The sequence below is a fragment of the Patagioenas fasciata genome, chromosome 3, assembly GCF_037038585.1.
Source record: "Patagioenas fasciata isolate bPatFas1 chromosome 3, bPatFas1.hap1, whole genome shotgun sequence".
NCBI lineage: Eukaryota > Metazoa > Chordata > Aves > Columbiformes > Columbidae > Patagioenas > Patagioenas fasciata.
The window spans coordinates 7,623,208-7,649,767 of NC_092522.1; the positions used below are offsets into that span (position 1 = coordinate 7,623,208).

Below are 26,560 nucleotides of genomic sequence, written 5' to 3' on the forward strand. Positions count from 1 at the left end.
GTTTACAACCATCACCCCTTGTCCTGTTGTAACAGGCCCTGCTAAAAAGTCTGTCTCCATCTTTCATACAGGCCCCTTTTAAGAACTGAAAGGTGCAATAAGGTCTCTATGAAGCCTTCTCTTCTCCAGGTTGAACAACCCTAGCAACTAACCGTGTATCACTGTACTGGCATCAAGCAGAGCTTAAGCCCGGGGCGGGAAATCCTCATTTCAATCACTGTCAAGCCTCTCTGCCCAGCTATGACCCCCTTCCACCTCACGGCTGATGGAAAGACAGACCGAACCCCCAAGGCACTTCTGCGGGGTTCCCCGCACTGCACTGCAGGCTGCTGGGCCTCTGGGATAAATAACCAATATAGTTTGCTACCCCATGATACTGAAATCGAGTTGCTTGCGGAATGGCTTCGTGACCCATTTCCCCTTTTATCTTGCTGCCCAGAGCATGTAGTCATTACCACTTAAAAGAATGCATCCTGTTGGCAATTGCTAACCTAAAGATACACTGTTTCTCCAAAAATAATATAGGGTCTCATGTTAATTTTTGCTCCAAAACTTAGTACTTTTTTACATGTATAGCTGCTTGGGCACAATTTAAATTTACTTTTTTAATGATCTGTAACTAGGGCTTATTTTTGGAGTAAGGCTTATATTTCAAGTGTACTCAAAAATCTTGAAAAATCATGCTAGGGCTTATTTTCAGGGTAGGTCTTATTTCGGGGGAAAGAAGTTACATAAATCCTTTCAGCTTTAGGTCAGTCTGCTCCTCTAGCAAAGATGAGTGATTTCCAGAACAGCTCGTCAGAAACTACAGATCATGCTGACCTTGCAGCTTTGGACACTTTGAAACCTGCACAATTAGTTGAGTCTTAAGACGTTGAGATTCTTGGATAAAGTGTCCTCTACCTGAACATTGCTCATACACTAAAGTTATCATGTAACCAGTATACAAATGTGTAACCCGCTGGCTCTTCAGGCCTGCCCTGAGCGTGATAAGATGCTGTATACAGCAGCTGTTGCTCTTCTTCCTGGCGTGCTGGCTTTATTCGAGCATCCAGACCTGTGCAATTCTGCAATAAGCAATATCTCGTCGCTGTATGTAAATTCGGCCGGTTGGAAGCACGCGGGGTAAGGAACCATTTATTTGAGCCAACAGCCGCGCCAGTGCCTGAGAGTCCCGAACCGACGCGGCCCCCGCGCAGCAAACCCCGCGCAGCAAACCCCTCGCCGGGCGGCAGCCGGCTCTGCGCATGCGCCGCGCCGCATCGATGCGCCAGCACTCGGCACATCGATTGCTGCGGGAGCGGCTCTGTTGCTTGCGCTGCGTCCTCGCGCGCGCGGGGCAGGGCGGGAAGGGGCGGCCGCCATCACGGCGGGAGTTCTTGAGCTGAGGTGAGGCGGGCAGCGTGGGGCCGGGGCCTGGGATGGATGGTATTGTTGGGGGTTGGGGTGTTGCTGGCGGTGGGAGGTGCCCTCCCCGGGGGCTCCGGTCGCGCCTTGGCCGCTGCTAACGGCTCCCGCGTGTGCTCTACCCGCAGGCAGGCCTGCAGCCGCCGCCGAGGATGGACATCAGGCCGAACCACACCATCTACATCAACAACATCAACGACAAGATTAAAAAAGAAGGTACCGGTGCCTGTGACTCGCCGTGAGAAGGACGGATGGTGTCACACCGAGCTGGCTGCCACGCCTGGGCATGGGCTTTCTCATAGCGCTGGGTGTTCGGCAGTGCCGGGGTGTGAGGAGTCCCCGGGGCTGGCCTGAGGTGCCGGACGGGGCGACCATGCACCCAGCTCAGCAACCGACTGCTTGTCATGAATCAAAAATAGTTTGAGTTGGAAGGGACCTTCAAAGCTCATTTAGTACAACCCCCCTGCCATGAGCAGGGACATCTTCACCAGCTCAGGTTCCTCAGAGCCCCGTCCAGCTTGGCCTGGGATGTCTCCAGGGATGGGGCATCCACCACCTCTCTGGGCAGCCTGGGTTCTACCACCCTCCGTGTAAATAAATTTTTCCTCATGTTTTGCCTGAATCTCCTCTATTTTAGTTTACAACCATCACCCCTTGTCCTGTTGTAACAGGCCCTGCTAAAAAGTCTGTCCCCATGTGTCTTACAGGCCTCTTTTAAGCACTGGAAGGCCACAATAAGATCTTCTTAGATCCTTCTCCAGGCTGTCTCACAAACATAACCAACAATGTTTTGCGTCATACTAATTTCTAATTAACTTTTATCACAGCTTACCTATATTTACGATACATGTCTATCACTTGAAATCTTCAAACTATGGCTGGATAGTAATATATGTGCTACAGACATATCGTAAGTTATAGCCTTATTATGTAAGTTGCTGGTTTCAGTTCTTTAGGATAAATTATGGAACACACAAGATGAACTCATAATTCCTTTTATCTTTAAATTCTCTGAATTGCAGCAGTTAAAATCAACAAGTGTAGCACAATGTCTTTTTGTAAAGCAGGGCCTTTGTGTCTAAGGAAGCTTCTTATTGCCTCCCTCCTGTGGTTCTGTGGTTGACTGCATAGGTTAGACTTGCCCATGAGTGAATAACTGTAACTATAGGAGTAAGGAGAATATCCGGTGGATGCTAACGGGTATGTTGGCATAGATTTTGGTGGTCAGCCGTCCCTTCTCACTGAAATGTGGGGGCATTTGTGTGCTCCTCATTTGTTTTAGCACCATGCAAAAGGTGTGAGCGTGACATGAGCCTGCCTGCTTTGTGTCATCCTGTTAGATGCTGCCTTGCAGTTACAGCAGCTCTTGCTAGAGATAGATGACTTCGTGTTGGGAATTATAGATCCTCAAAGGGTGCTGAAAACAAAATCTCTTGCCCTTATCTGCTGTGTATTCAATGTCTGCATGGAACCAACCACTTAAAACTCATGCTTTGCTTGTATTCTGAAGTGATCATTGTAATTTATTTGTTATTGTTTGTGAATCGAGTGACTGGATCTGAGTAGTACTAATGGAATGTTTCTTCAGGGTGCTTCAGAGAGAGATCTGAAAGTGGGAACAGCTTTGCTGAGGAATTATTTATTAACTTGTCAAGATGGTTCTACTGAATAAATTTAACTTAGGGCTTTGTTTATAGCTTGTTAAGTGCACTATAAGCTAGTAAGTCTCCATTATAAGATTGTGTGGGTACAGTTTTTAAATGTAGAATTTCAAATTACCTGTAAAGTCTACAAATAAGATTTTAAAAAAATACAGGTTTTGAAGTTATTTTTAAGGATAGTGTTTTGGTAAAAGTTTAAAAAATATATATAGCACCGTGCCTGGTCAAGCACAGCTGGAGAAAGTGACAGTGGGCTGGTATCACCGAGTCAGAGTGAAACAAGAGGCATTGCTCTTAGGATTTGTGAGGTAGAATGATTATGCAATAGAGAGGATTTATTTAGCTTGGTTGGATAAAATTCAGGTTTAGTTTGGCTTGTAGTCAGGTGTTTTTAAATAATGAAAACAAATCCACTGCAGTTGTAAGGTACAGTGTGATCATACAAAAATGTTTTCAGATCCAGAATATAAAAAACCAGAGTGTGTGACAGAACTTATAGAAGTTACAAACAAAATTTTGAAATTTAATTAGCCTTTAAGTAGTTACTATTTTGCCATGTTCTTGTTTTAAGTCGTACCTCTTTACTGTTGGATGTTAAAATGGGGATTTTCTGGTCAGTCTTTGGCTGTCATACATCATGTCTGCATATATATGCATTTGAAGATATGTGTATACATACCCATGTGTAATTATTACTCTCTTAGAATGGATGATGGTACAACTGTTTCCACTACCTGAATACTCAAGTTGTGAAACCGAGTGTTATACACCAACTTAGGAAAACTGGGCAAATAAACTCATACATGTGCAGTTTTGACTAAACTCATGTAACGTCACACTGTGAGAGCTAAATCTGGCAATAACACTGTCCCTGGAGAGCAGTAAACTCCATAGAGGTGGACATTTGCCTGTAACCTGTTGTAATCTATTTTTTCATATTGTCAACAGAACTGAAGAGGTCCCTGTATGCGTTATTCTCACAGTTTGGTCATGTGGTCGACATTGTGGCTTTAAAGACTATGAAGATGAGAGGACAGGCCTTTGTTATATTTAAAGAACTTGGTTCATCTACCAATGCTTTGAGACAATTACAAGGCTTTCCATTTTATGGGAAACCAATGGTAAGTTATTCTGTTCTCTTTTTAAAGCAAAAAAATATTGCCATGGTACAATACAGTGTATTGTGTACTTGTACTATTATTTGGTCACATCACATATTGATAAATATATGTATTTATGCAAGCTAGAGGGATGCTGGTGAGACTAGTTAAAGCACATATAGAGTTTGAACTTTTCATTTAGATTTTCTAAGTGATTGCTTTATGTTTTTGTATGCCGGACTAAAGTTTTTAAGATCTTACATACTCCCATTTTAGTCATCATGTCTTCTGTTGAACTGATTAAATTCATTCTGTAATATTATTGAAATCAGGTGCTTTCAGTTAATTTATCTAGAGTAACATTAATTATTATTATGTTAAAAAATAGCTGGACTATGATGTTTCCTTTGTGAGGTAACAGTGAGTATGGTGAAGAACTCTGCAGTTTTCCATGGCAGAAATCAACAGATGTGACCAGTGATTTATTTTTTGAATCAATGGCTAGTTCTGCTTTGTGCATGCATCAGATCACCAAACCAAATAACTGAATTTTAGTGTACCTTCAGTGAAGCAAATACACTGCTGGTTGATAGAACATCATTTAATAACGTACTTGATAATGTGTGGAATAGCACAACAATTGACACGTTGTTGCCTGCTTGAAAAATTAGGCATCTCTTGATTCTGCCACTATTTGTGAGGTGTAATGATACATGCAAATGGCCCACTTGACTTCAGTGATGGATGGATGTAGTAATACTGGCTTTCAGCATTCAGGAGAGCACAGACTGTTCTTGGTGTTGCTGAGCCACAAACTTTTTTCATTAACACTTTCAGATTCTCTAATAAAATCCTTAAAAAGGAATTGTGCCAGGTTAGTTCTGTTGTTTACCCTTAAAGAGTTTTGTGTTCAGTAAAACTCAACAGGCAATAAAAAGATTAAAGGCTTCATAAGCTTTCAGGTGTACTTCCTTCTTTGACTATTGCATACAGTGTTCATACTCTATTTAAGCACCAAATAAAAGCATCAAAAAAATTCTTTGACTGTTGTGTGATGTTGTATTGAGGTAGAAAAGTGAAAGGGCTGTATGCATGGATAGTGTTACACACCTGTACGCTCACAGCTGAATCTGCTTAACCCCCAGACTAGAGTGTTTGGCAGCTTTGTCATAAAACCAGCGCAGCTCTGCTGCTGACTCGATTTATGAAATCCAGCTGGGGCTAAGGCAGGTATTTGCCTTTCTATTGAGTTTTGCTGAACTCTGTTTTCTTCAGAAATCTGGGAAATCACTGTGAAATTTTAAACTCTCCTTAAAATTGGGTTAAAAAACCCTCTTGGGTTTTTTAATAGAAGCTAGTGCCAATTTTGTCAAATGTCGTTGTGTAGCTTTGTACATCTTCTACAATGACAGATGTTACAAAGATGCTGTTAGATCAACAGAGCTCCAATTTCAGTGAATTAAAATGACTAATTTTCATCTTAGGGTTTTTTTTAGAGTTCCATAGTTGTGTTCAGAATTAATTATGGGGATTAGATATGCTGTAACTATACCTACAGTTTATAGTAATATTTTTAATACAAGAAGTTTCTGCAAAACGATGTATAAAAGTAAAGTTAAGGAAGGTGTTGCAAAATGTTCAGTATTATTAACTGCAAATTTTTTTTTTCTTTTTAAAAAGCGTATTCAATATGCAAAAACAGACTCTGATATAATCTCTAAAATGCGTGGTACTTTTGCTGATAAGGAAAAAAGGAAGGAAAAGAAGAAGGCCAAATCTCTGGAGCAGTCAGCAAATGCAGCAAATAAAAAGGTTATCCAGGTAAGTTGCTTCTCTGTTTACACAAAAGCTATTTTAAATAATTTTTTAAAGAATCAAGTATTGTCTTATGGTACTTCTCAATTCCTTAAACTGTAGTCTATATCTAGCGCTCTTGAGCACTCACTGTAAGTTGAGGGAAAGGGGGATGGTTACATAGTCCTTGCTGTTCCTTTTTTTCATTTTTTTTTTTCCTCCTTTCCTATTACCAGATGAAAATAAGATGTAGGGCAAAGATACAATAAATCAAAGTAGAAACTAACCTCTTTTTAAAAAGGAAAAAATGGAGGCATGTATGCTTTAATGCCAGCTTTCAGTGCTCGACCAGATTTTCCCTTCAGTGTTTTAATGCCCTATTTGCTCTAAGCGCTGAAGAATGGTACATGGGAACAAGATAATTATTTCACAGGTGGATGAAAAGGAGTTGGAAAATCAATCACTATATACAGACATCTTAGGAAGAAATAATTGCTACTAGCTATAATGATAGTAGCTTTTTTTCTGCTATTAGGTATGTCCTGTCTAGGCCTTCATTTTCAGACCTGCTTCCTTCCTGTCTATTAAACCAAATTCTATAACGTGGAGAAATAGTGATTTGTTGGATCTGCTGACTTGACCATTAGTCAGATCAGATACTACTAATGTATTATCATTGCCTGGTTTTGGAGTTCAGCAAAATTCATGTGCTTTATGTTTCCCTTTGAGAGTTATCTTATAAGCAACAAATGTTCATCTGATTATAGCTTAAAAAAACCTTAGCATACTTCTTGAGTTGTACAGGAACATGGTGATATGTGCTTATGTATTTCTGACAGAACACCTCTATAAAACTATTTTGTACTTACTTGATAGGGAGCAACACCAAATTCAGCCAGTGCCCCAGGGACTGCAGCACAGAATCAACAGGTAATGCTTTTTTTTTTTTGTGACTAAAAGCACCAATGTTTAAAATTATTCTCCAGGAATAATAGTTTGTTACACAGGGACACTCGAGGGCATATTTTACAACTTCCTTTTTGTTTTATGAGACATTTGTCTAACAGCGAAGTTACAGTAAACAAATAAAAGAAGTCCCACTTCTATATCTGGTTGACATGAAATGAAAATCTGAAGTTTCTCAGAATTATACAGAAAACTGCACTATTAACAAATCCCACATTATTCTTAAATTTGGACTGTGTTTAGTATTGGTTGAAGAATTTTTAATTTTTCATTGTTAATAGATTCCTTTTAACTTGCTTTGTTCTAGTAGTGGAAATGGAGAAGTAAATGTACACAGGGTGCCGGAATATCTGCCTCAAAGCTTCCCTTCAGGAGTTTTGGGTTCCTCTGCTCACTTTTTTCCCCATAATTGTCTTATTTTCCAGAGGATTGCCTGGAGATGCAGTACTAAAGAGCCAGAATTTGCAGGAGGGCAAATAATGCCTGCCCTGTATCTCTATCTTGAGTACTATCATTGGAAATTGCATATGTAATCCACGGGGAAAACATCTTGCTCCCAGTCTGCGTTTTCTTTCAGCTGCCGTTTGTAACACAGCACAATATGTGTATGTCAATTTGCGTCGAAGCACAACACAGAATAGATATTTGTTTGAACTTTGGAAGTTTATTTTCTCATGGCACTGCCTGGAATATTTCCATCAGCTCAAGGAAATTGTTCTGCTGAAGCAGTAATTTACTTGGCACCATTATTAGGACATTTGAAGTAGTGTCCAGTTTCTGTTTGTTTTTGTAATTTCCTTGATGACTTAGGAAGGTTCCAGCCTTTCAGTCCAGTGTCAGCAAACTGACTGCTCAGCTTTGTGGGTTGCTGCATATTCATATTAGCAGACAAATCTGTGAGATAAAGCCTCTAAAGTTTAAAATCTAATGGAGTTTCTGATTAATACATTTGAGTAGAACACTGTAGTAAAACCATGTGTGTTTTATGGGTTTCAGTTGCCCAAAGATATTCAGTGTTGTGGTACTGCTCCAGATGCACAGGGTATTTATCTTGGCCTCCAGCTGCTCTTCCAGAAGGGTGCAAGGCTTTCCTAGGTTCTTCTGCTGGCATCTGGGTGTCTTGGGCAGCACTACAGCCAGTGCTCAGGCACCTGGGTCGCACCTCTGGCAGTGCCAAGAATACTGCAGCATCAGCTGCTGAGATGTCAAGTTTAAATGACACCTAAGACAATAAGAGCCTCTCCAAATTAATACATGATTGTAAAAGAATTAAGGGGCTATGAGTGCATATTGCATGAGGGTGTACTGAAGTCCAGCTAGCAGTGTTGCAAGCAAAGCTAAGGATACATGAGTCTTGGTTCAAATAATCATGCAGACAGATGCAGAGGAACAGATAGCTGCACATAATCTTCTGAGCTTTGATCTTCTGTTGTTGCAGGTGCCTGATAACCCACCAAACTATATCCTTTTCCTTAATAACTTGCCTGAGGAAACAAATGAGATGATGCTGTCCATGTTATTCAATCAGTAAGTTTTTAATAGAAAGGACTTCTCCTTTGAATTCTTCTGTTACCTGTATGCTTTTTCTTTCTTGGCAAGCTGACTTTTTAGAAATGAGAGTTTCTTCTGAAGGTATTTCAGTTGTCTTACTGCCAAGATTGCAGATGTCAGTTCTGATGACTTGGTGTGGAAAGCAAATAATATTTTATTCATAGCTGGTTTGATTATTTAAGTTACGTGCTATCAATCTGCACTAGATTAAAGCTGGTGACTGTAATATTAAAGACTTTATGACAGCAGGAGCAGTTTTTAAACTAGCTTTAGTTGCTTCTATATGTGCACAAGAGTGATTAAATTGCTTCCATGTTATGATCCCTAATTGAGGCATGACTCTCAGGACTGGACATCTAAAACCCTTCAATTTAACTCTTTCATTAGTAGTAACTACTATACTAGTAGATGCTTATGATAAGGTCTTACGGGTACTGAAGAGAGATGTATTATCAAACTAGGAAACACTGTCTGACCCTCTCACCTTATTTTAAAGGTTTCCTGGATTCAAAGAAGTGCGCTTAGTGCCTGGGCGCCATGATATTGCGTTTGTGGAGTTTGAAAATGAGAATCAAGCAGGAGCTGCTCGAGATGCTCTCCAAGGATTCAAGATTACTCCGTCTCATGCCATGAAAATTACTTATGCGAAGAAATAACCATATGCTCCTATAAAGGACTTCTGTGGATAGGGGTTGTTTTTTTTTTTTTAATACGATGATACTTTGATCAGCTACCGTGTTTGCTGTTCCCTGCAGAAAACTTAAGACTTGTGTAAGATTGCCAGAATGGCTAGGACAGATGTAGGATTTCCACAGATCTACTGGACAGTAAATTTTTGTGTTGAAATACTAATTTTTATAAAATAAATTTGGTTTATGGTGTTTTCAAGCCATGTTTTTCTTTGAATCTCTCTTACTGATCTGTTAGGCTTGCAGGCCTTATCCACTATATTAGTGTAACTACTTTTTAGGTGACTTTAATTTCTTAGAAGTGAGTACTGGAAAATCAGTTTTTTTTTTCCAGAGCAAAAAGCGTGAGTAGGGATGCTAAATGTTAGCATATTTAGAATAAATACAAAACTCAATGTTCAGCTTCATTATCAAAGGGACAGCCACTTTTCAGCAAGAATAATTTTGTCACTTAAGAAAAACAGATTCTTGTCAGTAGTTGTTTTTCCAGATGTGGGTAGAAATTGATTACAGTTTGACAGCACTATTGTTCAACTTGTTTTTGTCTTCATATAATGGTGGCTGGTAGTAGAAGCAGGTCCACAGAAGAAACAAAAGTTTATCTTTTGTCTTCTGCTCTTTGTAGCCCTATTACCAATGATTTTAATACATGGTTTAGAAAGAGCTTTCTGGCTCTTTACAAAGAAAGTGGGGATGAGCCTGGTGATCTGGTTTTAAGCTGGATTTTCTAAAATACATGTCCTAGTGCTTTTGAATTTGGGTTGTTGTTGGTTTGGTTGTGGTCGGGTTTTTTTGTGGGTTTTTTTTGTGTAGTTTTTTCTTTGTTTTGGTGTTTTGTTGTTTTATTTTTTTTTATTATTTGTCATAAACCTTTACAGGTCTTGTGTGACATGAAATACACTGAATGCAGTGAAGTACTTGAAGGTAGTTCTGTGAGTTGCAACTGTTCTAAATATTTGGGTGCAAAAATCACTTCAAAAGCTGAAGTGTTGTGTTCCAGTGATGGAAGACCTAGAATGACATTTTAGGTTAAGAGAATAATGAAATTTACTTAAAATATTACTATGTTGTGAATCTCACAGTATCTGTTGTATGGTGTTGCATAGGATTGCATTCAGACCCTTGCAGATTCTTGTTTGAGAGGAAGCGGTTGCACAGCGTGCTCATGTTGCACCATTGCTCACTTGGACACTTTATCTGTGAGGCCACTAACGACCCTTTCAGACGAACAAGTAATGGCATAGAGTTAGCATGGTTTCCTTTAGAAGTAGTTCAGGCAAGTATTACAGTAGCTGGTGTTACAAGGAAGATGTTTTGCAGACTGGCTACATTGCAAGTGGTGAGGCTTTTTGTTTCCAAAGTAATTTGGTCAATGGGGGTGGGAGGAGGATGCTGGAAGCTGTAGCCTTTCTGTAGTGGCTGTGGCTCAGTGCAGCCCGTCCTGTGTTGTGTGGGCTGGGCTGTAGCTGCAGAGCGTGTTTCCCCCAGCTTGTGTTCTGAAACACTTGAGATCTGACTTAAACCTGCTCTTTGAACAAAGTGCTGCACCTTCAGGGTGCTTTGTATAAAATCTTGGTATACTTAGTAGTTTTGGTATGTCCACTCCATTTCTGAGGAAATGTTATGCATAAAACTAGCTACGTAAACCACTTCTTTTGCACAAGACCTAAAAAATATTTTATCTTCTTCTCCCAGAGTATATTGCAAGATTATTCCCCTTTTAGTGCCATCTTGACTACTGTCGTACCTCTACATGCGTATTTTTTTCATTCTTTGTAGTGTTCTTTATTCCTGTGATTTCATGAATATACTTGCAAGTGAAAATCATTTCAATATGCCTGTAAGGGAGCAAAAGTGACTATGTTATTCTGTTGTGAACCTTATGCTTTTTCTTCTGCAGTCATAATTTGATAGGCATTAGAAACGCTGTCTTTGTGTCCCAGTAGTCTGTGTACATGATACCATCGTATACCACAGCTCTTCACCTTCACTCACTTTGAAGGGTTTGCATAGAGCTGTGTATGAAGGAAGCTAAACACTTCATATGGGAGGGTGGAGGAAGGAATAATGGGCTGAAAGAAGAGAGGAGAATATGGTGAAGTCAGCTGTAATAAGAGGGTGATGCTAGAAATTGCAAGATGCTCTTTCTTTAAAATAGAGCATGGCATTTTTGATGACAGTTGACGGCTTCCTCCGTTCTGCTTGTGGACTGAAAGCTGGTGCAGCCAGCAGCTCTTCAGGCCTCCTCGTGAATCAGGTAGGTTATCTGGAGTGACATTTTTGGGAATTCCCGAACTTGCACTTGGTCACTTTTAAGGGCTGATCCAGAGCAGCCTTCTGCAGCCTGACAGCTGGGTTGTATATTGCTTACAGTGCAGTAATTCCAATGACTGTTCCTTTTGTGCATGTCTGTGCACCTATTTTAATTAAAATACTTCTTATGAGTCTTGCCTCATGTATGCTAGGACAAGATTTGGGAAGTTAGATGAATTCTAGATGTTCTCTCCAAAGTTTAAAGAGGAACATTTAATTCATCCTGTGGCACTGTATGTTGTTCAGTGTCTTGCATCTGCAAACTCAGCTGAGCTCAGGTATGTCAATAAAAGTGAAGTGGTCACTGTCCTGGTGTACCCTGTGTGTTTTGCTCTCCACAGCATCTCCCTGTGGAAGGGGTCCTGTCTATAAGGCTGCGCAGTGCTTGAACCTTTTAGACTTCAAATTTAAATTGCTGACTTGCAAAACCTTTTTACTGGGTTTCAACTCCCTAATGGTTTGTTTACATTTGCATCCATGTGTTAGGGTCCTAGTAGGTCCTTTCTATAGACCATAACAGGAGAATCTCTGCCACAGAGGGCTGACGGTCCAGTGAAGATTACGCTTATCAGTCAGCATTTGTGAAAATAAAGAACTTGAGGATTTGGAAGGATGCAATTTCCTTTGCTGCTTACCAGGGGCTGACTTAAATTAATTCTTAAACTTTTCTTGATGTAAGATCAAGATTATAGACAACTACAGGAAGGCTTAGAACATTTAAGTAATACAGTTACTGACTGAAATGTTAATGCAGAACAGCTTTGGGAAGGGATTGAGTTTCCTGAGTGAACCCTGAGGTCTTCCGCCCGCAGCTCCTCTGGTGGGGTGGAATGTCGCCCTGACCATTTCCCATTGGCTCGGCATGTTTGTCCAGGTGTCTGCCTCTTCCATAAAGAATGAGGATCGCTGGACCCGACAAATTCAGCAACCACTGCAGTAAGGCAAAAAAAAAAAAAAATGACACAACCTGTTTATTTGGTTGTTTTACTTTTGTGTGTCGGATTAATGTGTCCTCTTGTAACTGGAATTTTTATGGACAAGCTTGCTAGCAAGAAGCTGTGTGCTGATGACAACTGTGTCTGTAAGTAATTTTGATTTTGAGAATGTGGTCTTAAGGGTGACTGCGGTGTTTGGATGCTGTAGTGTGAGGGGAAACTGCTTATTTAGCTCAGTTCTATTTGCATTAGTTTGTCAACTTTAAAAGCAGAGTGGTAGAGATCGTGTGGAATGTCACATGCAGTTTCACTGCAAAAAAAGTTTTTGTAAGGGACATTTTTCATTCCAGTGAAAAGTAGGTGCAGAGAGGATTGTAACTTCCACTGGGAACATTCTTAAGCTGTTAACTTTGCTTACTGGAGAATATAAAAATGAGCAGAACAAATTCTTGAAAACTTTTATTGATTTCAGGATAACCTACTTTCTCTGTAGATATAATTTTACATGTCTGCACATGTATATTTCTCTCTACCAAAGTATATATGTATTTAAATTTGTCTACCTCATTCTTGTATTTTTGTTGTTTTGTTTTGTTTTTTCTAGACACCATTTCCCTTGCCAGAGCAGAAGAGGATTACAATGCTCCAGACTGCAGATTCATTAATATTAAAAAAGGGCAGTTGATTTATGTTTACTCAAAACTAGTGAAAGAAAAAGACTCTGGAGAATTCTGGGCTGGAAGTGTAAGAGGAGATTTTTGTGTATATGAGAAAACCAGAAGTAGATTAGCACGCATTTCTGTCAAGAAATGGATGCTAATGCTGAGCTATTGTGGGTTTTAAAGCAGCTACTTAGTTTTCAAAGTGAATGTTTAAACTTAAACTGATTTAGGAGTCTTAAGGGTTTTAAGCTTTTTTTTTTGTAATAAAATAACTATATGGTAATTATTAATGGAAGAGCTTGACAGTTTTTTCTGTGGCTGTTTGCTGAAACTGTGGAGGAGAAAGCTTTTACCACAGTTGGTCATAAACCCCTTAAAATTAAGGGAAGCAAAGATAAATATTAGCTGTATTTATAAAAGATTTCCAAATAAACTATAGGCAGTATTAATTTACTCAAAAAATGTATGCCCGGATCAGAACTTGTGCTAATGGTTTGTTTCATGTGCCAGCTAATTGGAAACTAGGAAATCTAAAACCAGGGTAAAAAACACAATTAGTCACTGCTTTTGACTAAATCACAGACTAGCTCAAACCAGATGAGAACTGTTTTCAGGGACCTAATTATACATCTCCTTGCTTGAAGGTTTATGGAGAACAGTATGAAGACCATATGGGGACAGTTGGTTATTTCCCTAGCAGTTTAGTCTCAGAACAACACGTCTATCAAGAAGCAAATAAGACTGTTCCTACAACGGTAAGGAATTTGCAAAAGCCCAGCTGGCTACATAATTATACTTGGCTGTGTAATGCTAACTTGCTGTAAAAACAAATCATAATTGTGGCAGTTGATTGTAGCATATCACAGGTGCTTAGGGATCCCATCTTTGGGCCTTTATACAGGCAAATAGCCTAAATAAAATCCCTAACATAAGGTCTGACATTGCAAGCATTGCAAATATTGCTTGATCTTACCAGAGTTCCTATTGATTTGAATAGTATTCCTTCAAGAAGTTTTATCCAAACCATTTGTAGTACATTTCAAGAAGCTTCCTTTTTTAGAGTCTGGATATTGTGGTGTGGACTTCAGCAACACATAAAAGCACACTTTCTCTTAATTGTGTTTATAGATGGACACTGTCATAGAGAACTTCTGATTTACACTCTCCTCTTTGTGAGAAAGCAAGGATACTTTCAAAGGTATTGGTACGGCTATCAAAAAGCTGAATTAAAATGCAAATGGAAACACGCTAGTGTTCTGTGAGTGAGCAGGTTGTATTTCTGAAAGAGTAATTGTCCCCAACTAAGTACAGTAGTGTCTCATACACCAGACAACTCTTAATTTAACTGAAGATCTGAAACACTTCACAGAGCAGTGCAAAAGGGGGGTCCTTTCTCAGAGGCTGGCATGTTTTATTTTACAATTAACACTTACTGGTAGCTTATTTCTGTGCTTAAGTTGAGTCCTATGTTTCCAATAACTGCCTTCATCAATGCTGAATATTTAGCTCTATGCCATTTTGAAGTGTATGGCAAAATACAATTAGTGTGTCAATCTTGAAATTCTAGATGGAGTCTTTAATCCTAGGTCCAGATTATTAGATGGGTTTCATTAACACAGAGGAAGTAAGTGAAAGAAAGAATTTTGTTTCATGTTAATAATTGCTAGGATTTGCGTTGTGTCAGACAAGCTTTATTTGAGGAAATGCTTTTCTTGACACTATATTCAGTTATTCTGAATTTGGCCTAGAGGCATTGCAGCAATTAATTAATCACAGAACATGAAAGAGTTGGTAATATGTTTCTAAGCTCTTTTCTCAACAATATGACAGCCATTCTGCTGCATGGCAAGCTGAACTGGAAGCAGAGGTAGGCTAAAGCAATGTTGTAGCCTGCAGGCTGACTTGGGGCCCAGAATGGGCTGTTGCCAGGCTGCAATGCAGAACTTAAATTGGAAGGTAATTTTCTTTGGCAAAACTAGTGATGTAGACTTTCACAGGGTTTTTTAATCCTTGTTTCACATTCTCATAACAAAAATGAAGGGTGATATAAATATGTTCCTTTCCTTGTTCTGCTGCTCTCAGCTGTATATTGCAAATGTGACCTTAAGGATATGACTGTAAGTTCCCATTTAAAACTGTCTGCAGCACATCTGGACCCATCTGTGGATGGGCCTGCTTGTTTGCTCCAGCAATGTCCCTTAAAGATGCTTTTTTTAATACAGAGCTAGTGTTGCACACTGACAGAGTTCTCTTGGGAAGGGTGTGAGAACCACCTTCTCCACCCACCCCTTCTCCTACCCCTGAGCTCTGGTGTTTCATTTATATGAGGGGTCCTGCCGATGCCCCAAGGTTAACAATTAATCAGCATGCAGCACTGATGGAAGCACTGGGTGGCACACACAAATGGCATTGCTCAGAGGAACCTGATGGGCAAAAGTATTATGGTGGGGGGGGGCACATGCTGCACTGGAGAGAAGCCTGAAAGAAGACATTAGTCTGGTGGCCTCTGTGTCTCTGAGCCTCCTTTTTTTTTCGTATTTTTGATTTTGTTCTTTTTCCAAAAAGTAACTTTCCCTTTTGGAGTCAATGCCATCAGCTATAGACCCTGCTAATAAACACTTCTGCTTGTGAACTTCCCTGAGCATCTTTTTGTGCAGCTCTGGGTAATCCATGCCTGTTGGTTGCTGTTTGAGCAATAAATCTTAGGAGATTTTTTTTCTTCCCCCAGCGCTGCTACTTCTGATTCACACTCAATACAATAGACTCAACACAATAGACTGTGTACTACAAAGCAGTGTTGGATTTGCCTGCCTTCCCTCCATCACTTAAAATTGGCCATTTGCTGGCTAAGATGAGAGCACTTTCATTACCAGCAAGCACCTGCTCTGAAACAGCTCCCTGGCTTCTCCTTGCAGTGGACAGCTATATGCAATACGCTGGGCTAATGTAAATGTTGTACAGTTTGAGCACCACAACGTGATAATTCCCTGCAGCAGAATCGAGATCTACATAGCTGTATGAGATAATAGTGGGAAGTTAAATGAAAGCAATCTGCTGTGAACATCTGGCCCATGCTGGAAGTTTTCGAGCAAAAATACTGGCATTCATTTTCTAGTCACGTTTCTCCGTAGCAAGTGTATCACATAGCCTCAGTCTGTTTAAGGCATCTTTTCACGTGTGATTAGGAGCTGTTTAAGGATAAAGGGTTACATATGACTAATAACTCCAGATACGGATGTGGGAATAAAAAAAAAAAGAGAGATAAAGGAAGCATTTGAAATAAAGAAGGTGGTATTGTCTAGTTCTATTTAAATATATATAGCAGGAACAAATCATTGCAGCTGGGCAAAAGGAGTTAAAAGACAAAGGACCTTTTTCTTTTCCAGAATTCTGTGAAGTTAGTTTGTTTACAGAGTATATTATGGTGTGCTTTGTGTATATTATAGTGTATTTGGTGGTTGCATCTACCCATGTACCTTTGGAGGTGATAAAGGAACGTTAATCCTTCATAATCCCAAAGTATCTTTCCTTCTCTCATTTTCAGGACATCGATTTCTTCTGCGAATAGTGCTGGAAGCAGCTGGGTAAGCTCTTGGCTGCTACTGGGGAAAGCTGACAGGAGGAAACCTGGACAACCTTCCTCAACACACAGCCTTGCCTGTAATGGGTGTTTGTGAAACAAGTAATCTGTCTTCAAATCAATAAAGTTTTCATTTAAAGGGAGTAATTTGTGATGGGGAAATAGTCCCACGCAGGATTTGGTTTTAGAAATTTTTTACCTGCGTTTACTTCATTACTTGTTAATAAAGCTAATAGCTTTTGAATTGCTTTAAGTCTTGTGTGGTATAAATATGTCTGGGATTAGATGCACAATCTTGACTTGCATTTCCCTGCCACAACCTTACACCACATGTTAGATATTAAAAACACTTTCCTTGGGTGGGCCATGTGTGACTCGCTGGAATAAATAATTTTTGTTACAATAGAGTGTCAACAATTCAGAAATCACAGGTTAACTAACTATGGGCCTCAGCCGTGTGTCAGAACAGTATCTTGCACCTCGTGTGTGCTGGAATGGGGTACGTTCAAGCTGAACCCCTGGCTACAGCAGAAGGATGATGGGGTGAGGCTGAGGATGGTGCCTGTGTAGGGTCTCCTCCCCCGGCTTGGGGACACCACGGCGCCTACTTTCCCCTCGGAGTGCTGGTATGCAAGACGTTCAGCCTCTGCTAGATGTTCACAAAACAGAGGCGGGTACAGCCTCGCCAACAAAAGCCTAAACGCGACTCCGAGCACCCTCTTGCGGCAGCGCGGCTCCGGCAGCCCCAGAGCGCCGAGCACCTCAGCCGGCGCAGAACCTTCCAGAAGGGCGGGGCCGAGCACCCGTCGGCGCGGCAGCCAATCGGAACCTCGCGTTTGCCCGTGTGGCAGCCAATCGGAACCGCGCGTTTGCCCGCGCCTCTGTCTGTGAGGAGAAAGGGCCTCCTGAGATAAATGGCCGCGGGGGTGGCGGTTCTGCTGGGGTCATTGCCTGATGGGCTGGTTATCGCCACCTGGGCTCTCTGCTGCCTCCACTCGGGAGGCGGGGACGTGTGCGGAAGTGTTGGGCTGAGCGTCCTGCCCCGCCCCGGGGTGGGAGGTTATGTTACTCAAACGTGTCTGTGGCGGTATTCAGCTCCTGTGCTGTCAGTTCAGCCTCGAAAAGCGGGTTCTTCAGGTGAAGTTTTGTGTTTCGGGGGGGGGGGGTGGGGTGGGGTTTGAATGACAACGTTTTACTAGCAGTAGTTGAATTTGTCAAAGACCTCTGGCAGGATTGTCTGTAAGCAAACAGTTACTTTTTAACTAACAAAGTGTAATATTTTAGCTGGGTGGTTCCTACTCAGCACAGTTTTACAAGATGAGGTGTTTGCAATTACATGCATTCATTTTAGATAGTCTTGCTACTTGGTGGAAATGCATCCTACACCTGGGCACATGCTATGAGCAGTGAGTACCAGAATAGTATGTGTAGCAGTAGGTGTTTGCAAAAAACACAAAAAATACATTAAATTGCTGTGTGGATTTGAATAAAAATTGTAATATTTAGCACTTGCTATTGGAAAATACAAGTTTTGCCTCAAATCATCACATCATTGCTTAAAGTTATTAACGTACCCAGTTCTACATGAATATATAGGAGGCAAATGTAAAAAGTGTTGTATAAATTTCTCCACAAAGATACTATCCTATTCTCTTCCCATACAGTGCAAGAGTTCCGAGCAAGAACTGGACATTTTGTGGTATAAAGTGAGACCAGTGTTTGTAGTCCTTGACATTGCGATTAATCCTTAATCCACATCCCTGTGAAGAAAAGCATAACTGGTTCCAGCTCCTGTTTGCTCTTTAACCAGCTTGTGTGAGCTATGGATATTTCAGGATAGCAGAACAACTAAGAGAAGAATACTTTCAGTGCAGCTGCATACAACAGAGCATAGGTACGTGTTTACTTTCCTTTTGGTGCTTGTACAATGGGCAACATTTGGTATATCGGCGAAAAACAGCCTGCTATGACTTTCTCAGGCAATTGGGGCCAGTCTGGGGCCATCATGGCAGAATGGCCAGCATGTGTTTATTTCTCTTTGTCTTTGTCCTGGCTGCCATCAGAGACCCTGTTCTGCAGTGATCTCTTCTGTGCTGAAAAAAACTCAGCAGGCTTTCAAGAGGCATCAAAGTCTCTCTTTGCTACTTGAAAATCTAATTCCGAGGAAAGTAAGATAAGGGTTCACTTTGTGGTATTCATAAGGCATCTGGCTGTGAAGAAGCATTGTACTGGCAAAGCCACTTGTCGACTGAATTCAGTCTCTAATGTGCAACTGTTGGATGGTGTCCAATCTAATGAAGCTTTATAGCACCTTTAGTCTGCACAATGTCATAGGTGCTTGTTTCATATGCCCACATTGTGTAAAACCGTCATCTCACAAGCACTAGTGACCTATGCTACAACCTGACCGCTGGTGTGATAGACTAGATAAATTTATAGCTTCATCATGTGACTTATTGGCAGGATCCTTTTTTGAGTTGTCCAAAAGAGAATTGTGACTTCATTCATCAGTCAGCAGGGATGTGATACAATGAATGCAACAATTCCTGATCTCTATGGCCCTTGTCTCTCTGAGGTCAATCTCTTCACTATGTGAATTCTGGGCTGAGAAGGTGTGTTGGGTAGATTCACGTTGCAGAGGATGATGTGTGTGCTCGGAAGAGTGGAGAAGTTGCAGTCTGATGTAGTCATCTCACTCTAGAGAAGAGGCACAAAGTGCCTCAATTGTCATTATTTTGTTGTGAGTTTCACAATGTTTAATTAAAACTCCCATTGCTGAGGCTTGATTATTACTTGAGACTCTCTTGTTTCTAGAGGAAAATCTTAAGTTTCTACCATTTACAAATGTAGGGAAGCAAGACAACCTTAATCTTAACAGTACTAGCACCAAAGGTAAACAAAATGATCCCAGCCTTGTATGGTGAAGTCTGGGGGAAGTGCGACAGGCAGAAGTGGCAGGGGAGCACAGAATGTCTGTAGAAAACTTTTGAGTGCTTGCAGTTGGCAGCACTATTAGTGTGAAGTTGACAGTTAAAGATCAATAGTTTTGACGCTGAACACAGATCTGCTTTCTGCATTTCACATTCTTAGGTGAAGCTTGTTTCAGAACACCACAGCTTGCCATTCAGACCTCTAAGTGTTCATGCTGTAGCGTACCTGGCTGCAATAAACAGAAACTGACTTCCAGGAGGAGAGTAGAATCAATATTATGCTAGGAGGCAGTGGAGGATGTTTTTGAATTTCTAGTTTCTTTTTCCCCTACGGTGATTATTGTCCTTGCAGTTTCTTTATAGAAATTATAGCAGTTTCACTGTTGCTGTTTTAGTAATACATACACAATATCTTACATGCAGGGTGTGCTATTTATATGACATCTACTGCTCTGTTTCTATTCACTTTATCCCAGCATAGGGGAAATACACACCCAGCTTGATGTGTATTTCAGTTTTGCATTTAAACAAGACTGTGGAGGACTCTTGATGTGCCCTTGTACTGCAGTCTGAACTTGTGACCTCATGGTATCTATTTGGCTGAAATTAGCCTTAAGTTTTCAACCTTAGGTGCAGATTCAGAAGCTTTTAAACTAAACTATTGTGTATTTTTCAGCAAGGTTGGTTTTGAAGAAGTGTAATACTCCTAAGTTATTACCTGAAGTAAAAAGCTTCTAATTAAGCAAGCCTTCCTGCTGCAGTGGGATGTGATCCTTTGTTTGCGGGTGCGAGCAGTGCTGTTTGGCGGGCGCAGGCTGACATCCAGTGGTTGGCTTTTGCCTGGCCATGGGAAGGATCGGCTGGTGAGCAGCATCACAGGGACACCCCAGCCGGGAGTCTCATTCCTTAATTATTCTCATAGTGACAACTACTTTATCTAAAATCTGTTTTTTTCAACTTACGTCCATTGTCCCTTTTCCTCCGCAGAGCACCTCAATAAAGATCTCAGATCAGTCTTCTTAATAAACCTCTTGTCATTACTGGGGGATTGGTTTTGGGTCCCCCTGAAGCTGTTTCTTCCCTAGGCTCAACAAGTCCAGCTTGCACAGCCTCCCCTCTTGGGTTTGGTGCCCCTGCCCATCTCTGCACAGAACATGCTCAAATTGCACAGCAGCAGGTCAGCTTTCACATTTGGCTTGTTGCTAACAGTAAGGATGACTGAGTTTATAAAGGATTCACAGATGCTTATCTAATTCTTACTTGTGATGGCACTAACATTTTACACTAGAGACTTTTTCCTAATTACATACACTGATGTAAGCATACTGTTATCTGTTCTACTAACAATAAACATGCCTCAGGACTTATGAAAGGTGACAGAGTTGCCTCAGGGCTTTCCTGTAATGTGTTTCTTCCACAGAAAACGTGTCCTTGCCACCACAACTTTGTCATGCCAGTGCACCCTGACAAGAAGAACGCTGTGTGTTCCTGAAGTTGGGCTGGCAGGTAGGGCAGTTGCATGAGAGGATGAGATGGGGTGACCTCTCATCTGAAATGTAATGGTCTGAACTGTCCTGTTCTCTGTCACCCAGAATACTTTGTTTGAGCTGGCTGTTGCAAGAAGATACCTTCTAATATGAATCTGAAGTGTCTTGTGACCTTGAGATTTAGGAACCCTTGTTATGGAGTGGCCAGGGAAAGCAAAGAATAACTGGAAAATATTATTGCTAACCTTGGGGCCTGTGTTGACTCTTAAAATAGTGCTTGCTATTAAACTATTCCTGATTTATTATTATTTACTGTAAATATCTGAGTTAAGCTTAAAGATAGGTCGTCTTTCTTTTCTCTGGCAAAGGAGAGATGCTTTATCTCCTGTTGGCTGACATTGACCTGTCTGCAGGGATTTTTTTTCTCTTACAGCATCCCATTACTGCTTGGTTTTCTTGAACTGGCATGGTATGGCTCTATCACCAGCCCTCAGGTGACTGATGGGTTTGTGGAATAAAGTGTCTTTCAGGCTTAAAAATTGCTGTTCTTTCAGAGGTGTGTGGAAAAAAACCTGCTTTGGGATGGATGAATAGTGTTACGTCAATACAAATCATAAGGAACCAGTGTGAGGCTGATAATTTTTCCTGTTCAGGCTGAAATTACACTGGCAACCAAAAAAAAGCAGGAGCTCAAAATATATGGTATTAGGTAAAACTGCATGAGCAAATACCGTTGAATGTATATGCATGTAATAATTGAGTTCCTTGGCATGGCTTAAACAAAGGTGTGAATGTCCTTGAAGAGTGTAAAATGTGAAAGAACACTTAGTCTTGAACAAGTACACAAACTGTAAAGCTTGTATTATAGTGCAGTAAGAATGCAGCTTAAAGACAGCTCACCTGTTTGTATCGTAATGTTTGTTTTTATATATGCTATAGCAAAGCACTGGCAATTGTAAGGTCCTTAAACAGTGGCAGTGAGGTTAAGATTTGTTAGAGGGTTTCACTGAAGTTTGTGGTGTTTTTTGTTTTTGGTTTGGTTTGGCTTTTTTACCAGATGGGGAAAATTCCCATAAAAGGAAACTGGGCTCCACTGCTGTAATTTCGTCACAGGATTGTGTAAAATCGCTTAACGGGAGGATTAAGTTTGGGGGTGTAGTACCCAGCTCTTAATCAGATTAGATTTTTTTTTTTTCTTCCCTTATGACATACCATTTCTAAGGCCACAGAAAGGATCGGCTGGTGAGCAGCATCACAGGGACACCCCAGCCCAGGAGGCTTATTCCTTAATTATTCTCATAGTGACAATTACTTTATCTAAAATGTGTTTTTTTCGGTGATGTTTTGTTGGCTGAAGGTTGCTCAAGTCCCAGGCAGGCTTTCTGGAAGCCAGAGGTGGAGAAATCCCTCTTCATGCTTAGAAAGTCAGGGTGCTGGACATTCAGCTGTGATACAAGGAAGTGCTCTTTCTAATTCTTAGTATTTGAAACTCTGACTAAGTGCATCCTACCAGTTCTCATTTTTTAAGGTTACAAGGGCAGTTGTTGGTGGCAGAAGGGGATGGTTCCCAGTTCTGGTGCAGAATAGGGAAATTCCTCTGTAAGAAAGAGATGCCTGGGTTGTTTTTTAGGCAGTCTCCAGCACTTTAAGCTACAAAAGGTACAATTGCTAGCAGTGGTCTAATGTAGAGTCAGACTGGTTTAATGGGCGGTACAGCATGTATTGATCATGATGCTAGCAAAAGTATTAAACTGCCTTGGATCTTTTTTGATATGCAAATGGCTTTCTGTGATATTCCACATGCTTTGCCTGGAAATATCTAGAAGATGTAATAGAGAAATGATAAGCTGACTGCTTTAAGGATATCTTTAAATATCATTATCATTCTATGTTGCCCCTTAAAAATAGAATTGTCAGTGATTTGGATGGCAAGGCAGTTCTGAGAAAAGGGATGAAGTAATAATTCCTGGGGGAAGTTTGGAGTAAAGGACTGTAGCAGTATGCAAAATAATAGGAAAAGCAGAAGATGCAAAGTCACTATGAGGTCCTCAGTGTGTTATCCCACTACACTGTATAATGAGGAACTGTAGAGAGTTAGCAAGACTTCATATGGGCTGTAGCTCCTTCTCAAGGCTGTGCAAGTAGAGAGCTTAAGCAATGCCTGGAGGAGCAGACCTTACCCAAGTAGCTGAGATCTGTAATCATTTTCCATTTCTGCTATAGACCTGTTTCTTGTGTCTCTTTCTGTATAGGAAATCTGGCCTCTTACTATCGTGTTGCCCTTTCTCCTTGGCTTATAACTCATCTTGCTAAAATTAGTATTTTAGCCTCGGTTTTGTGGGAGGAGACAGTGAATGTTAGACCCTGGGCCCAGTTTTCAGGGGACGTTTGACATTTGGTTGCAAAGATATGATATAAATCGTTGAAATAATTTACAGTCCTGAAGGGTACTCTATCCGCCACGGTCACGGTCTGAGAAAAGCTCTCTGTGACATCACTGCTGTAACTCAAAGCAAGAATGGTATTGTAAATGTAAGAGTGTACTAATAGATAAAGTCTCCTGGCTTGAATTATACCGATAGGGATGAAACAACTGTGGACTGAAAGGAAGCAGTGAGAGATGGGGTAGAGGGCTGGGGTAGAGAGATGAGGTAGAGAGGAACCTCAAAAGAGCCGAGAGGCGCAGACCTGACATTGGAAATAGCCCAAGTAGGAGGAACAGGGCACAGATGTTGCACGTTGTGCATTCAAGAATGCAGCCATCCTGTGTTAGATGAGAGATTCATCCTCTACACTCCTGGGACTACAGGTGATGTCTTTGCAGTTAGTTGGATTCTTCTTTCAAAGTTTTGCTTAGTTGCTCTGTGAAACTCATTCCAGCCACTGTAGCTTAATCTACTTGGTGTGTCTGCCTTGTTCCACTTTCTGTGTTGCAAGGATACTCAATATGCATCAGACTTGGCTACATTTACACAGCCCAAAATCATGTTCCAAGCTATGGATATGGCTCTTGAAAGCTGCTTGGGCAGATGAGTTTGACATTGTATCTGGTGTAAATTATCCTTGTCTTTCAACTCAATAAATAGCTTCCATAGCACACCACAGTGTTTTAACTCTAATGCTCACAGCTTGTTTTTAGCCAGCTCAAGGCTCTCATCCTTACGCTGCTTTTTGCAGTGTGGACAGACTTGTGGATCTTGCTGTAACTTGGAAGAAAAGGTCAGAGTGTTGTGGCCCAAGTGCCATGCTTTTCAACAGGAAAAACTGCATGTACAGAGAAAGCCTTATGTTCTTAAACCTAGTCAATAGAGGGGAGACAGCAAAATCTCTGTCCCTAAGGCATTACCACTGCCTTCTTCCCTGGGGAGATGTAGTCTTCTGCCAGAACAAACTCAATGTGCTTTCACTATCTTGTGGTTTGTTTGTACTGTAGAATTGTAAGCAGATGCTACGTGTTCTTAAGGGTTTGAACTGCCATCTTTTGTTCCAATTACAGAGCTCTGTTCAAAACATTGTACTTATTTTTTCTTTTGTTTTAAGGGTGAGAAGAAAGTGCAGAAGGAAGTAGGTATTCAAGGATACTTAGAACAGTCATGGCATAAAAATAATAGTTGTGTCATTCAGGCTGTTAATTCAGCCTTTGTTATTTGCAGCATATGTGTGTGTAAAGTCATAATATGCTGCTGGGCAAATTCTTCTTTTTAGCTTGTGGTTTAATTTGTGCAGGATAGATACACTTGGGCACCAGGAAGACCCTTGAGTAGTTTGGAAGTTCATATAATTTCTGAGTAAGTGTTAGCATATGCGTAAGCACTTTCTGGAGTTGCTTCAAATTGCCCAAGTATGACCAGTGAATATGGGGAGTCTTGCTGGCCAGCTATGGAGCTTTTTCAGAAAAGTGATACTGTGTGAGTATCTAGCTAAGGGTTTATGGAGAGGAAAAGAAGTGTAGTAGAAAATGTTTATTTTGACTCTTTCTGCAAATATGCATACTAATATTTTCCCACCCTCTACCTGTCAGCTGAATACCACTATAACTGTAGTACAGTGAGTGATACGCTTCTTGAAGTATTCCTCACACTGACAGTTCTGCAGCTCTGCTCTATTCTACCTTGAGCTGATTGTGGCACTTTGGCTCTAGCTGTACTGCAACTTAAATCTGGCAGCAGCAGGGCCCCTGACTGCAGGCAGTGGCTTATTCATTCTCTTCAGTTTTGTAGCTGCTGATGGCTGGTTGTGTGTGAAGAGCAGCTGGTGTGATTGGGAAAATTGGTGGATTTTAAAGCATTTCTCTTTGTGGGAAGCACAGTGCAGCATGTATTAGATGTTTCTGTGATGTAATGGAGCTTCTTATTCTGATCTTCAGTTGGTGTTGCAATGCAACTTAAAGCAGCAGAGTTATGTGTACTTAATGAGTGACACCATGATCATCTTGGTGTGACCATTATGAGGCTCCCACTCATAAACCAGCCTTGTTGGTTTCTTCATCTGCTTGCAGACACAACCTGATCTGTTTTCTCAAAAGTTCTGAAGTCAACGTCTTTTAATTTTTCTCTTTTCTCAGGTAACATTTGCTTCTATAAGCAAGATGAAGCTACTTGCAGCTGTCCATTCCCATTGATAGCCTAGACACAAACATGCAAAAATTGCACCCTGTTATTTTTGGCAGTCTTCTTGGGGGTGGGAATAACACCTTGCATCTACTCCTATGTTGGGGTTGCTGTGATGCACTCAGAATGAACAATGATTGCTATTCTGTCTCTAGCTAGGAAAAAAAATTAGGATTCAACCACTAACATAAATGATGGTAGCCCTAAATAGTTTTAGTGGCTTATGCTTTTAAGAATTTAATTTGTACTCCTCTTATTTAACACCACTGCCAGATTCCTTCTCCCATGATGTTAAAAATGGTCATGTAAGTGAATCCCTTATTGTTCTAGTCTTCAAGGACATCTTGCAGGTTCTCTGAGATCTACAGGCAAGGAGAGGATGTTGCGCCCTTGTCATATACAACAACAGTTTCTTCACCGAAGCACTACTGAGATTCACAGAACTGTCTTCAGTCCCCTTACCATGCAAAGAAGTGGTTTCATTCAAGGTACAGCTTGTTCCATGCATACCATGAACAGTTTCCCTACCAACCCCTTCTTTGTCAGCATGGGTTTACTGGCATCCCACAGGAGTTCAGGCTGTAGAGCCTACAGAAATACAATCAGTCACATTTTCTAACCCCAAATGTATCCTTAAATAGATTAAACTTTTTCTACAGCTGGCACTTTATCCAAACTAGAAGTGCCAAGATGGATGTGTACATAAGCTGACCTCTTCCACTCTTCTCACAAACCGCTGTAGGGAAAATATTCAAAGTGATTGTACCACCAAACAGAAGACCAAGTGCCTTCACAAAGCTGGCAGTAAGCCCAAATGTTCGCAAGCTTTGGCAGATAGTGTCAGCCACCCCCTCTAATTTTTGAGGAGAATGCTT

General features: G+C 40.9%; 3 protein-coding genes across 4 annotated transcripts in view; all 3 read left to right on the forward strand.

The window, feature by feature from the left end:
• Window positions 1-1,055: 1,055 nt before the first annotated feature.
• SNRPB2 (small nuclear ribonucleoprotein polypeptide B2) lies at window positions 1,056-9,367 on the forward strand. 2 transcript variants are annotated; one of them, XM_071805693.1, is made up of 7 exons: window positions 1,056-1,125; window positions 1,536-1,623; window positions 4,017-4,189; window positions 5,849-5,989; window positions 6,839-6,892; window positions 8,367-8,455; window positions 8,976-9,367. In XM_071805693.1, the coding sequence occupies exons 2-7, from the start codon at window positions 1,560-1,562 to the stop codon at window positions 9,133-9,135; spliced, it is 681 nt and encodes a 226-aa protein (XP_071661794.1). In that variant the 5' UTR covers window positions 1,056-1,125; window positions 1,536-1,559; the 3' UTR covers window positions 9,136-9,367. The 2 variants fall into 2 exon arrangements, with proteins under 2 accessions (XP_071661794.1, XP_065690572.1); XM_065834500.2 differs by lacking the exon at window positions 1,056-1,125 and adding an exon at window positions 1,286-1,389.
• A 139-nt stretch (window positions 9,368-9,506) lies between these two features.
• Window positions 9,507-16,911, forward strand: OTOR (otoraplin). Its single transcript, XM_065835607.2, is given in 5 exon segments — window positions 9,507-12,425; window positions 12,427-12,562; window positions 13,021-13,160; window positions 13,723-13,833; window positions 16,623-16,911. Coding segments are annotated over 5 exon segments (459 nt in total). The 5' UTR covers window positions 9,507-12,377; the 3' UTR covers window positions 16,647-16,911.
• A 799-nt stretch (window positions 16,912-17,710) lies between these two features.
• Window positions 17,711-26,560, forward strand: part of PCSK2 (proprotein convertase subtilisin/kexin type 2) — a 209,364-nt gene continuing 200,514 nt past the window's right edge. Inside the window, exons 1-3 of the mRNA XM_071805696.1 lie at window positions 17,711-17,795; window positions 18,323-18,552; window positions 21,009-21,094. The gene's annotated coding sequence lies outside the window, so the exon portion shown is untranslated. The remainder of the gene's footprint in view (window positions 17,796-18,322; window positions 18,553-21,008; window positions 21,095-26,560) is intronic.

Bases quoted from the DNA above. Each gene is read 5' to 3' on its own strand.
- SNRPB2 (XM_071805693.1), top strand. From the start codon at position 1,560: ATGGACATCAGGCCGAACCACACCATCTACATCAACAACATCAACGAC. The intron at 4,190-5,848 runs GTAAGTTATTCT...CTTTTTAAAAAG, and splicing joins CATTTTATGGGAAACCAATG to CGTATTCAATATGCAAAAAC. The intron at 5,990-6,838 runs GTAAGTTGCTTC...CTTACTTGATAG, and splicing joins CAAATAAAAAGGTTATCCAG to GGAGCAACACCAAATTCAGC.